The sequence below is a fragment of the Electrophorus electricus genome, chromosome 3 (assembly GCF_013358815.1).
Source record: "Electrophorus electricus isolate fEleEle1 chromosome 3, fEleEle1.pri, whole genome shotgun sequence".
In the NCBI taxonomy this organism is placed as follows: Eukaryota; Metazoa; Chordata; class Actinopteri; order Gymnotiformes; family Gymnotidae; genus Electrophorus; species Electrophorus electricus.
In genome coordinates, this window is record NC_049537.1 from 22,394,897 (window position 1) to 22,407,514 (window position 12,618).

A 12,618-nucleotide genomic window follows, 5' to 3' on the forward strand; every position below is an offset into this window, starting at 1 on the left:
TGGTTATCACTTTCCCCTTGTGACATGGTGCTCTGTCTTGCTGGAAAAAGCATTGTTCATCACCAAATTGGATCGTTGGGAGAAGTTGCTATTGGAGGATGTCTTGATATCATTCCTTATTCATGGCAGTGTTCTTAGGAAAAACTATGATTTGAGCAAATCATCCCTCGGATGAGAAGCAACCCCAGACATGAAGTTATTTTCTCTGATGAAGCCGCCTTTGGACTGTTTGGGACATCTGGACAAATGATTGTCCAGAGAAGAAAAGGTGAGCGCTACCATGAGTCCTGTCATGCCAACAGTGAGGCATCCTGAGACCATTCATGTGTGGGGTTGCTTCTCATCCAAGGGAGTGGGTTTGATCAAACTTTTGCCTAAGAACACTGCCACGAATAAGGAATGGTATCAAAACATCCTCCAATAGCAACTTCTCCCAACATCCCAAGGCGAATTTCAAAAGTCCTAAAAAAGAAGGGTCAACACTGTAAATATTAAGTCTTTGCTTAAACTGGATTAAGTTTTTGTTTGTTTGTTTTTTTAACTTATAAAATGCTTCTAATTGTACTTCACTATACCATATAAACATCTCACAAAAAACTGAGGCAGTAAAACCAATCTAATTTTGTGAAAACCAAAATTTGTGTCTGTCTCAGAACCTTTGGCCATGACTGTACACTATTGGCTAAGCTGTCTTCTCCATTACACTAGATCAGTGCTAGATTGCAACTATAGGAATAGATTTTTAAATGTGTCTATCCTCTCTTTTTCCCCTCTCTCTCTCTCTCTCTCTCTCTCTCTCTCTTTCTCTCTCTCTCTCTCTTTCTCTCTCTCTCTCTCTCTCAGGGTGAAGAAGCTGAGGGAGACTCTAGTGGCTGTCCAGCAGTTGGATAAGAACATGAGCAGCTTACGGTCCTGGCTGTCTCACATCGAGACCGAGCTCTCACGGCCCATAGTGTACGACACCTGTGACACAAGTGAAATCCAGAAAAAACTCAGCCAGCAGCAGGTAAGACGTGCATGTGCACTCACGAGCACAGCCCACCCACACACACACCCATGCACAAACCTGCCGAAGCGCGGGAGCGAGAGTGAAAGTTCCTGTGCCCTGCAGGATTTGCAGCGGGACATCGAGAAGCACAGCACGGGTGTGGCATCTGTGCTGAACCTGTGTGAGGTGCTGCTGCACGACTGCGATGCGTGCGCCACAGAGACGGAGTGCGACTCCATCCAGCAGGCCACGCGTGGCCTGGACCGCCGCTGGAGGAACATCTGCGCAGTGGCCATGGAGCGCAGGCTCAAGTGCGTGTGTGTGTGCGCGTGTGTGTGTGTGTGTGTGTGTGTGTGTGTGTGTGTGTGCATGCGTATGGTTGTATGTTGTGCAAGATTTATTATTGGTCAAGTGAAGATGATCAAATATTTTTGGAGTAATGTTTGAGGGCAGGTGTTTTCTGCTTAAATTATATAAGTCCAGTTATCTTCTGTAGATAATTGAAGATGACTTCGGTAGATGAGCTTCTGAAGATGGATAACTCTTCTGTAGATGAACCTCTGTAGATAACTCTTCTGTAGATTAACTTCTGAAGATAACTTCTGGAGATGGGCTTTTGAACGTACCTCTTCCGTAAATGAGCTTCGGTGATAGATAACTCAGCGCTGTTTGCAGGATTGAGGAGACATGGAGGCTGTGGCAGAAGTTTCTGGATGATTACTCGCGTTTCGAGGACTGGCTGAAAGCGTCTGAGAGGACAGCAGCTCTCCCCAACTCTTCCGGTGTGCTCTACACCGTCGCCAAAGAGGAACTCAAGAAGTTCGAGGTAAAACGGTTGAAGGGGGAAAAGCAGTCAAACTAGTTATTCCTCCTCTGTCCTTTTTACAGTTGTGCGACCAGTCGTACTTCGGTGCATCAAACTGTTTGGAGAAGCCTAAGTGTCTAAGTGTTTAAGGTTTCTGGAGCAGAGATCCGGGATCTTTTAAGTACTGTGGCAGAAAAGCTCACAATGGGATAAGTTTTAGTCTAAATCTTTTTAGTGAAAATCAAATTGGCTGAGTGAGCGGGAGAGAGGGAGAGCATGATAGAGAGTGAGAGAAAGACAGCATTTCTGCAGAGAGTGAAAGATCAGAAAACAGCCACCAGATTCTCCTGAGCAGTGTTATGTGTCGGCAATTCGCCTGTACACATTCCTGTGAGCAGACAGTGGGTCAGTACACGCATCCCTGCGTATACCTCACCGTCAACAGCACTTAGCAGAAGTTTTAGGAAAGTCAAACGTTTCCAAGTAAGGGAGCACATAGGCTTTCTAAACTGGAGGCAATTCAGGAGATATGAAATATGAAATTATACAGCGTTCAAAAACATCAACATGCATTGCGTGCATTTCTGGTCCTTTGAACCGGCCCATGAGTCGGTGATGGTATCGCGCGGTGTGATTGGTGCTGGTGCTGTGTGCAGGCATTCCAGAGGCAGGTGCAGGAGTGCCTGACCCAGCTGGAGCTCATCAACAAGCAGTACCGGCGTCTGGCCCGCGAGAACCGCACAGACTCGTCCTGCCGGCTACGCCAGATGGTGCACGACGGGAACCGGCGCTGGGACACGCTGCAGCGGAGGGTCGGCGCCATCCTGCGCAGGCTAAAGGTCCCTACTCACACCACCCGCCCAGCCAGAACAGGCCAGAGCGAAGCGCTAGCAGCACCGCGGTCAGGGGTTCGATCCCCAGAAAGGGCGCGGGTTAAAACGCTTATATGTTCTCAGTACCACAAGCCGCTCTGGGAAAGAGCATCTTCCCAATTCTGTAAACATCAGCACCACTCTGTGGATTAGCCTTCCAGAAAGGTCACATTATCCATTCAGAAAGGTCAGATTATTCATTCAGAAAGGTCAGATTATCCATTCAGAGACTTCTCCAACCGTAGTCAGCGTGATAAAGGTCAAAGGTCCACGGTGTGACTGGTTGACCTCCTCCCCCTGCAGCACTTCATTTGCCAGCGGGAGGAGTTTGAGACAGCTCGAGACAGCATTCTCGTGTGGCTCACCGAGATGGACCTGCAGCTTACCAACATAGAGCACTTCTCTGAGTGTGACGTCCAGGCCAAGATCAAACAGCTGAGGGTGAGGGCTCGGTTTATCTGGCAAATTCCGTAATTTATTTAAACTCATGGAAAGCGTAATGTAGTACGGAGCGTTAAGAGTACCGGAGACTGGGTGTTCTGACCCCATGCTGTCGGCTGGTGCGTGGCAGGCGTTCCAGCACGAGATTGAGCTGAATTCTGGGAAGATGGCAAGTGTGTTCAAGCAGGGCGAGGCTCTGATGGAGAAGAGTGAGCCTCTGGACGCCGCCGTTATAGACGAGGAACTGGACGAGCTACAGAGATACTGCAGAGAGGTGTTCGGCCGCGTGGAGCGCTACTACAGGAAACTCACGCGCCTGCCGGTGAGACACACACACACACACACACAAATGCACAGAAACACACATATACTTATTTCTAAATAAAAGCCAGTGCAAAACATTTAATGTTTTCCATATGATTTTTGGACTTATATAAACAGATAATTATTTTTCTTCATTCTCAGTTTACCGATGATGAGTATGATGGTTCAGACCGCGAGTTTGAACTGGGAGGGTCATGTGACCTCGCCGACCTCCAGTGGGAAGAAGGAAGCAGCAATAGCAGACCTCCCTCTGTTACCATGGTGCCTCTTCATGCCAGCTGCTCAGGCCGAGACACCCCTGCTAGCGTAGACTCGATTCCCTTGGAGTGGGACCATGACTATGACCTGGAACCCATGGGGCATACCATCTCATCGCCAAAGAGGGGGCAAGGTCAAGAGGAAGATGAAGACATTCTATGCAGTGCAACAGCAGCTCTCACAGGTGTGTGTGTGTGTGTGTGTGTGTGTGTGTGTGTGTGTGTGTGTGTGTGTGTGAGTGTGTGTGAGTGTGTGTGTGTGTGTGTGTGTGTGTACGCGTGCATACGTGTATTTAAACGTGCTTTCTAAGCAATAGTGGGTAGATGTGGGATGTGAGATGTACTTGCTTGTAATTACTTATCTTTCAAACGAACCGCTGGCATGTTCTGTCGTATATCCTTCTCTTCACAGACATAGTGATCCCCGAGAGCCCTGAGGCTTATATAAAACTGACAGAAAACACACTGAGGTCTTCCTCTGGTAGGCAGCGAGTCAGGGCATGCTATTAACTTTCCTCACCACAGCATGCTGCCCAGTTCATTGTCACATCCCGTGTTCTTCCCCGTAACATCAGCGCAATGCCATAACACTCAAACCAGAAGCACATCTGTGCTGCTTTGTCTCGGGAGGCTGCAGGTGGTACGTGCGTGCGGACGGCCGTTGGCGAAGAGCCCGTTACCCTTTCATGTAACCGTGCAGTTCTATCCGTGTACCTAATTCACTACTGTCTTCCATAAGTAGCATAGACGGGAAATGGGTTCCCAGACGGGTTTGCATGCATCTTTCCGTCCTGTCCCTCAGCCCGGGGTATGTACCGTCCCGCTGTTCACACACTGTGGTAACCCGCGGCACAATACCTTCCCGCAGGTGAGAACGCTCGTCATGTACTGGAGTCTCACAGCCCCAGCACCTCATACTCGGGTTATGTAAGTATGAGTCCCTCAGTAATGCCCAGGCCTGTTACAGACCAATGTTTAGACAAGGAGAGAAAAGTGCTTTGGTAGCAGTAACAATAACAAAACTGTGGTAAGACCAAATTGCCATTGCTGTGTATTTGGAATCGAAATATAGTTACTGTTTAGAAATGTAAAAAAAACCCACTTCTATTGAGTGTTGTGATTACATAACTTCTATGAAGGATGTTTGCTCTTCCACGTTTCCATTGTGTGTGTGTGTGTGTGTGTGTGTGTGTGTGTGTGTGTGTGTGTGTGTGTGTATAGATGCGGTTGATGGGAGACTGCCGGGGCAGTATAGATGCTCTGAAGAGAGCAGAGGGAGAGCTGGAGGAGGAGGAGGATGACCTGCCAGGACTTGGAAACCCTGTCAACACAGACACACAGAGCACAGGTTACTGAACTATACAGATATAACCAACACAGACACGCAGAGCACAGGTTACTGAACTATACAGATATAACCAACACAGACACGCAGAGCACAGGTTACTGAACTATACAGATATAACCAACACAGACACGCAGAGCACAGGTTAGAGAACTATACAGATATAACCAACACAGACACGCAGAGCACAGGTTACTGAACTATACAGATATAACCAACACAGACACGCAGAGCACAGGTTACTGAACTATACAGATATAACCAACACAGACACACAGAGCACAGGTTAGAGAACTATACATACAGAGCACAGGTTACTGAACTATACAGATATAACCAACACAGACACACAGAGCACAGGTTACTGAACTATACAGATATAACCAACACAGACACACAGAGCACAGGTTACTGAACTATACAGATATAACCAACACAGACACGCAGAGCACAGGTTAGAGAACTATACATACAGAGCACAGGTTACTGAACTATACAGATATAACCAACACAGACACGCAGAGCACAGGTTACTGAACTATACAGATATAACCAACACAGACACGCAGAGCACAGGTTACTGAACTATACAGATATAACCAACACAGACACACAGAGCACAGGTTAGAGAACTATACAGATATAACCAACACAGACACACAGAGCACAGGTTAGAGAGCAATCCAGATATAAACAACACAGACACGCAGAGCACAGGTTAGAGAACTATACAGATATAACCAACACAGACACACAGAGCACAGGTTAGAGAACTATACATACAGAGCACAGGTTAGAGAGCTATCCAGATATAAACAACACAGACACGCAGAGCACAGGTTAGAGAACTATACACGCAGAGCACAGGTTAGAGAGCTATCCAGATATAACCAACACAGACATGCAGGGCACAGGTTAGAGAGCTATCAAGCTATAACCAACACAGACACACAGAGCACAGGTTAGAGAACTATACAGATATAACCAACACAAACATGCAGAGCACAGGTTAGAGAGCTATCAAGCTATAACCAACACAGACACAAAGAGCACAGGTTAGAGAACTATACAGATATAACCAACACAGACACACACAGCACAGGTTAGAGAACTATACAGAAATAACCAACACAAACATGCAGAGCACAGGTTAGAGAACTATACACGCAGAACACAGGTTAGAGAGCTATCCAGATATAACCAGCACAGACACGCAGAGCACAGGTTAGAGATCTATACATGCACTGCACAGGTTAGAGAACTATACAGATATAACCAACACAGACACACACAGCACAGGTTAGAGAACTATACAGATATAACCAACACAGAGCACAGGTTAGAGAACTATGCAGCTATGTACACGATTTTAACGAACACGGAGATGCAGAGCACAGGTTATAGATCTGTACACAGTTTAGCCAATACAAAGACCAAATCTTTTGAGGAACGTAAGAGTTGCAAACATGTTCGTGTACTGAATTGTAATTAATGGTCCTGCAGGTGTGATCGAACGCTGGGAGCTGATTCAGGCTCAGTCCACCAACTTAGAGCACAGTCAGAGTGAAGACCTGCTACTATGGCAACAGCTCACCTCTGAACTGGAAGCTATGGAGGCACAGCTTAGCCAGACAGAAGAGGAGCTGGCCAAGCTAAGAGGAAAGGACCTAAGCACAAACATCCACACCATTGAGCAAAGAATCAGAAAGTTGAAGGTATGCCCTTGTTTATGCGCTTGGGTTTGTTCTAATTCACAATGGACGCATGCTATGTCATGCAAACAGCAAATGGCACAATGATTACTGCAAAAAGCGCTTGTAACATGACACACAGTCTCAACAATGTGACCTCAGTATCAGAGAAGGTAGTTGGCAGTGATCACAGCATTCCAAAAATAAACCAGTCTAAAAACAGAACACCACTAACCAGCATACACAGACCCTCTTCTTAATACAGCGGCCGAGAGAGTTACTTTTAAGCACAAATACTCCCTATATTTCAGCTCAGTTCAAAGACTTTAATAACTTAAAGCTATACCAACACTCATATCAGTGACTGGATATGGAGCTGTGTCCATTTTTACTCACACACTCACACGGTTTACCAATGTTAGCTGTCAGGTACAGCTTCTTTACACACACTCTCAGATTTCCCGACTCTGGATTCTCAACAGGAGCTCCAGAGGGTAATGGATGCCCATAAGTCCAAAGTCCTGTCCATCAACTTGAGCGGCGCTGGCCTCCACCAATCAGACTCGGAGGAGAGCTGGAAGCTGAGAAGCAGACTGAAGGAGATGAACTCCCGCTGGGACCGACTGGGCAAGACACTGCAGCAGTGGAGAGGAGCGCTACAGGACGCTCTGATGCGGTGCCAGGTGGGTGCATATACACACATTTACACACAATAACTCATTTGATTAAAAAGTGGCATTTTTAATTTCTTGTGCACAAATACAAATAGCCATTCACCCACATACTACATATACCTCCAAATAGTTATTTCTGTGTCCAGTGCTGTGCAAAGACTTGAAACTGAAAGATACCTGGAGTTTATTTCCATCAAAAGCATTGATAATACATGAATAAACACTAATACAACAAAACATTAATGCAGATAAGCACTAGTCTCATAATAATTAAAATTTTTCAAAAAGTTATTGGTTTCCTATGAGATGTCTAGAACATAGGTTTGGATCCAGAACTTCTTCTCAAAATTTGACTTGCAAAAATGTTTTTTAAAGACTTTTATTTATTGATTTATTTTTCCAAAAATGATAAATATTTCAAACACATGTGAAATGCAAAAAAAAAAGAAAGAAACTGGAAAGCACTTTGCATCAGATTTTTCCTGGCGTGAAAAACGCCTCTGCGCAGCGCAGTGGGGTTTTAGGCCGGTCCTGTGCTGTGCTTTAATCCAATGCTGCGCTCATCCCTGCAGGAGTTTCACGAGCTGAGCCACGGCCTACTGCTCTGGCTGGAGAACATCGAGCGCAGAAGAAATGAGATCGTTCCCATCTCAAAGGCACTGGAGCCGCACACCTTGCAAGCCCATTACAGAGCACTAGAGGTGTGTGTGTGTGTGTGTGTGTGTGTGTGTGTGTGTTACGTCTCTTTTACGTCTACGCCTAACGTGCCTCCTGGGCCTGCGTGTGTGCAGCAAATCCAGCAGGAGCTGTGCGAGTCCGAGCAGAGGGTGGGCAGCCTGCAGGAGCTCTCCGTGCAGCTCCTGGTACAGGCTCAGGGCAGCGAGTGCTTGGAGGCCCAGGAGCGGGTGCACGTCATCGGCAGCCGCCTCCGCCTGCTCCTCAGGGCCGTGGCCTCCGACCTTCGGTTGCTGGAGAGAGAGCTCCGCGCCCGCGGAGTCACACAGGTCGGTCCCAGGCGGCTGCAAGCCTTTGCTAGCTCACTTAAATACCCGGTGTAGTGTCTCGGGGTCGTCGTAACGAGACGCATTAACACTACTGCGTGCAAGGACCAAACTTCTGCTTTAAGGCTGAGGCTTAATGCAAATCTTAATCCGAATCCACTGCGATCCACATCCCTGCCACAGGACACGTCCGCTTGGTCGGCCCCCGACGACGTCGATACGTCCGGATCGGCCAGCCCAGTGTCCGTGGTCAGTGCGCCTGTCGAGCACCAGTCGGTACAGCTGGTAATGAAGCTCTTCTCTGTCTACTCTTATCAGCTGTGGCATGCAGTGACCGTCTCTGCCCTGCTGTTGGCTAGAACGGAAGGGGTGCTAACACCATGATCCTCTCAAACTGGACTCTGACATATTTTTTTAAATTAAATAAATAATTGCCTGAATTGAAAGTTTAGGTCAGAGCTGAGGAAATTTAGATGGCTCACAACAGTAGCGCTTATGGAGCGCAGATGCGTTCGAGTTGGTCCCTAAGAGAAAATGCCTTACGCTTGCATAAACCTTTTTGTTTTGTAGCCACCGCGAGGTGATTTGTGTGAAGATAGAAATGCACAAGAAATACTGGCTTTACACCTCAGACATCATGTGAACAAAAAGAGCATTAACTGCTCACGGGAGCAGCTCCCCCAGAGCGGTGTCTGCACTGGAAAAGCCGGGTTTCTTGCTTTGATCCTTCTGCCATTGCACTGGGTTGCTTTGCTTCTGCCTTTTGCTTTTGTTGTTATCGATGACCAATGGCCTGGCCATAGATGCCTCTGCTTGTGACCACAAGCTTTGTCTTTATTTGCTTGGACTGAAACATTCTTTCTTTCTTTTAGCCCTCCCTTCCCCTTTTGCTCATTGCACAACAGCTACGGGGCAAATGTATTGTATCAGAACCCGGATCCTCGGCCAGCCTCCCGCGCCGCAGGTACCTCTCTCCTGGACTCTAGAACGCCGGGGAGGGATGATGGAACTCAAATTCGAACGCACCTTAACATACGAAGCCGACGAAGGGGCCCTTAGAGTGCCAGCGCCGTGACCTTCGCAGCCGGAGCCGGAGCGTAGCTAAATTGCTAGACTGGAGCTAAGACAGGGCTAGCCAGCTCCAGCCCTGGAGGGCACAGCCTCTCGTAGTATAGCGTTCTCCCTACTTTAAGACGGCTGATTCAACAAGAAGACATGGAAAATGAACTAAGGCAGACACTGACCAGTAGAGGTCCTGCAGATACCCATTTGTAAACCTAGCTGCCCCTCCTGAAGCCCTCGGCCCCCTAGTGGCAAAAGGAGAGGTTCGGCCAAAGTTAAACACAAGCGTATTTGGGTCCATCATCTCTCTCCATTCTAGAATTTGCATGAAACATTATATTGGAATAGTTCTTTAATCTTTAAACAGTTCCGTTGTGTTTGTCGTTTTAATTTGATGTGTTGCTTTGTGTTTGCAGCTTGGTTGTTCTGTGCAGACAGTGCTTCATTGCATCCTTTTTTTTTTTTTTCTGACTGCGACACTTTGTTAAAAATCATTAAAGATGATCCAGAAACAGTCCATGTACATACAAATATACATGTTCAGATGTAAAACCTTGCAATGTGTAGCCATTATCATATTTTTATTTAGTATACATAATTACCTTAAATTGTTACTTTCTGATCAAGTAATTGTAACTGCTGTTCAATCAACTGAAAATGTCTATCATTTGAAAGATAAGGAACGTATCGGTAAAGCGGTTCACGCAATGCATGCCGTTCTGTAATGAAATGCCTGATATAGCTTTAAGGGAGAGGGAATTTGGAGGGTTCGTCGGCCTCCCTTCTACAGCGCAGAGTTCAGGAGAACACGGTGTTCTTTTCACTTGTAGTGTAACAACAGAAAAGAGGATTGTTAGCGTTCCACTGTCTGGCTGGAAAAAGCCACGACATTGAACCTTCACATAGCGGACACGCCGCGGCCCCCTTCTCTGCGGCCTCTTAGGGAGGGAAAATATCTTTGGAAAAAGCAGACGCAAGTCAAGTAGCAAATGTAACTAAGAAATCCTAGAAATGCAAGATGTTTAGAGAAACAGGAAAGGCTGTTTTAAAGGCTGCAGAGCCTTTCGTCAGGTGAGCGTCACAGCTGCAGCTCGTGCAGGCCGTGGGTCTGCGGCAACGGACTGACTAGCGCACTCCCGTTTTCTGTCTCTCGCCCAGGTGCCCCAGGGACTCTGCCGGCGCTTCCTCTCGCTCTGGTTTCTCCGGGCCACGAAGTGGCGCTGCTGCCGACCGCCGCCAGCCCTTCCTCCTGCGGGTCCTGCGCACGGCTCTGCCACTGCAGCTCCTGCTGCTGCTTATAGTGGGCTTGGCCTGTCTGGTGCCCATGACTGAGGAGGACTACAGCTGCGCAAATGCCAACAACTTTGCCCGCTCCTTCCACCCTATGCTGCGCTACACCAACGGCCCTCCGCCCATATGAGCCGGCCACTGCATCGAATTCAGACTTTGTTCAGGACACAACGAAACCTAACATATAAAACTCGTGTAGAACGACTGACTGTTAGCCAAAATTTATTGTCCTTGTAAAGTTAAATGCCGCTGCTTTTTAAAAAAAAATATTAGTAAATTATTAATTGCAAACTAAAGTGTAATGAGGATCTCCTAATGATGGATATGAACTGTAGGAGAGAAATCAGCAAACCTCCTCTCCTAATCCTCTGGGAATGGGGACAAATGAAGAAACGTGAATCTGATGTATACTGTAGCACTGACGTGATCTTATTTCAAGGTACTGCACTGACACCATCCAAAAAAATGGCCAACATCGCTGAATCTGAGAAAATGGTTTTCATTTTACAGTTTTATTTAAGAGTAAAAAAAATCTTCACTTAAAGTGATTGTAAAAATATGAAAATCTTCACTTAAAGTGATTGTAATAAGTATAAAGTCCTTTAGATATGGAGCTTTTGTTTTAGTGCATTGCTTTTTATTTTTTTATGTTATGGCATGCGGTTCATGGTTTTTGAAACACGCCAATCTCAGAGTATTGCTGCTCTGTAGGAGGCATAAACTTTTATATATATATGAAGGTAACTAGCTAGATTGGCTAGCTCAATAGGTGGATAGTGTATAAAAACAATTCTAAAATTGTCAGTGCTTATTTATGTATGTACAGTTTGCTAATACTGACAGTAAAAAAATATGTCTTTTCATTTAATATATACAAACTATTACTCTGGGTCAATCAATTTACTTTTTGTGTGTGTAACTCAATGAAGCAAAATGTTTGTATTCGAAACCAGAAGATTTTTTGTTTCTTTACTAATTTTATTTAGTGCCCATATAAACAATCAGTTTGTGATATATAATCAGGTTTGTCAATCAACTCTTTATAGTATTATAAATTAATATATAAAGGCACAATATACAAATGTAATGGAGAACCAGATAGCTATGAGGTCTCACTTGAGCTCATAAATGCAGTGTATTTTTTTTTATTTTTTTTAGTATATTGCAGTAAAAAGACAAACACCACCACTGAAAAAGTCATCAGAGAGTTGGGCACATCATAGCTCAACCGTTATGGTCATAAATTAGAGGCGAACATGAATGTGGTTCATTGTAAGGCATAGAGGTTTTCACTACATCATTCACTACAATGCTGGGTGAGGAGCGGCACACGCGGCGACCGTGCAGGCGTAGGGTTAGGGAAGGTTTCACGTTTCACGTTTAAAGCCTTATTCTGCCACGCTACGACAGTGCAGCAATCACAGCAAAACCAAGGCACTGGAACACCGGAGGAATAGTGACCGAAAACCCAAAGGTAACTCGGCAATCTCCTCAGAATCCTGACTATATACAACACTGCTCTTATAGGACTTGAGAGGATTTGACCGGGGGGGGGGTTGAGCTTCAGATTTTGTTCTTTTTTTTGTTTTTGTTTTGTTCCAAGTTTAATCTGAGGATGTTAAAAATGTAGGCACTTTTTTTTTTTTTTTTACTCATAAGTCACAGATTTAGGAAACCTGAAGGAAAGTAGCTTTGAACAGATGTACATTCTTCTGTTGGGTTAAAATGAAGTGATTTTTTTGGGGGGACGTAGGTGGTCACGTGCAGCTGAGCCACACTGACCTGCCAGCACCGCTGCTCCGGTGGGCTTCAGGACCCCGCTGAGTGAGAGCCCTCACTGCTGAAGAAGACGGACAGGATGCTTTAAC

The 12,618-nt window shown here is 46.0% G+C and overlaps 1 protein-coding gene across 1 annotated transcript in view; it reads left to right on the forward strand.

Annotated features, from left to right (window-relative positions):
* The window catches only part of syne1a (spectrin repeat containing, nuclear envelope 1a), a 92,585-nt gene extending 80,063 nt beyond the window's left edge, over positions 1 to 12,522 (forward strand). The window contains exons 122-138 of the mRNA XM_035523949.1: positions 844 to 1,006; positions 1,112 to 1,299; positions 1,664 to 1,814; positions 2,450 to 2,632; positions 2,969 to 3,106; positions 3,237 to 3,428; positions 3,572 to 3,872; positions 4,100 to 4,168; positions 4,556 to 4,614; positions 4,909 to 5,035; positions 6,536 to 6,747; positions 7,206 to 7,406; positions 7,970 to 8,098; positions 8,189 to 8,401; positions 8,582 to 8,683; positions 9,271 to 9,362; positions 10,619 to 12,522. Of these exons, the coding sequence (XP_035379842.1) occupies positions 844 to 1,006; positions 1,112 to 1,299; positions 1,664 to 1,814; positions 2,450 to 2,632; positions 2,969 to 3,106; positions 3,237 to 3,428; positions 3,572 to 3,872; positions 4,100 to 4,168; positions 4,556 to 4,614; positions 4,909 to 5,035; positions 6,536 to 6,747; positions 7,206 to 7,406; positions 7,970 to 8,098; positions 8,189 to 8,401; positions 8,582 to 8,683; positions 9,271 to 9,362; positions 10,619 to 10,880 (2,782 nt within the window). The 3' untranslated portion in view covers positions 10,881 to 12,522. The remainder of the gene's footprint in view (positions 1 to 843; positions 1,007 to 1,111; positions 1,300 to 1,663; positions 1,815 to 2,449; positions 2,633 to 2,968; positions 3,107 to 3,236; positions 3,429 to 3,571; positions 3,873 to 4,099; positions 4,169 to 4,555; positions 4,615 to 4,908; positions 5,036 to 6,535; positions 6,748 to 7,205; positions 7,407 to 7,969; positions 8,099 to 8,188; positions 8,402 to 8,581; positions 8,684 to 9,270; positions 9,363 to 10,618) is intronic.
* The last annotated feature ends 96 nt before the right edge of the window (positions 12,523 to 12,618 follow it).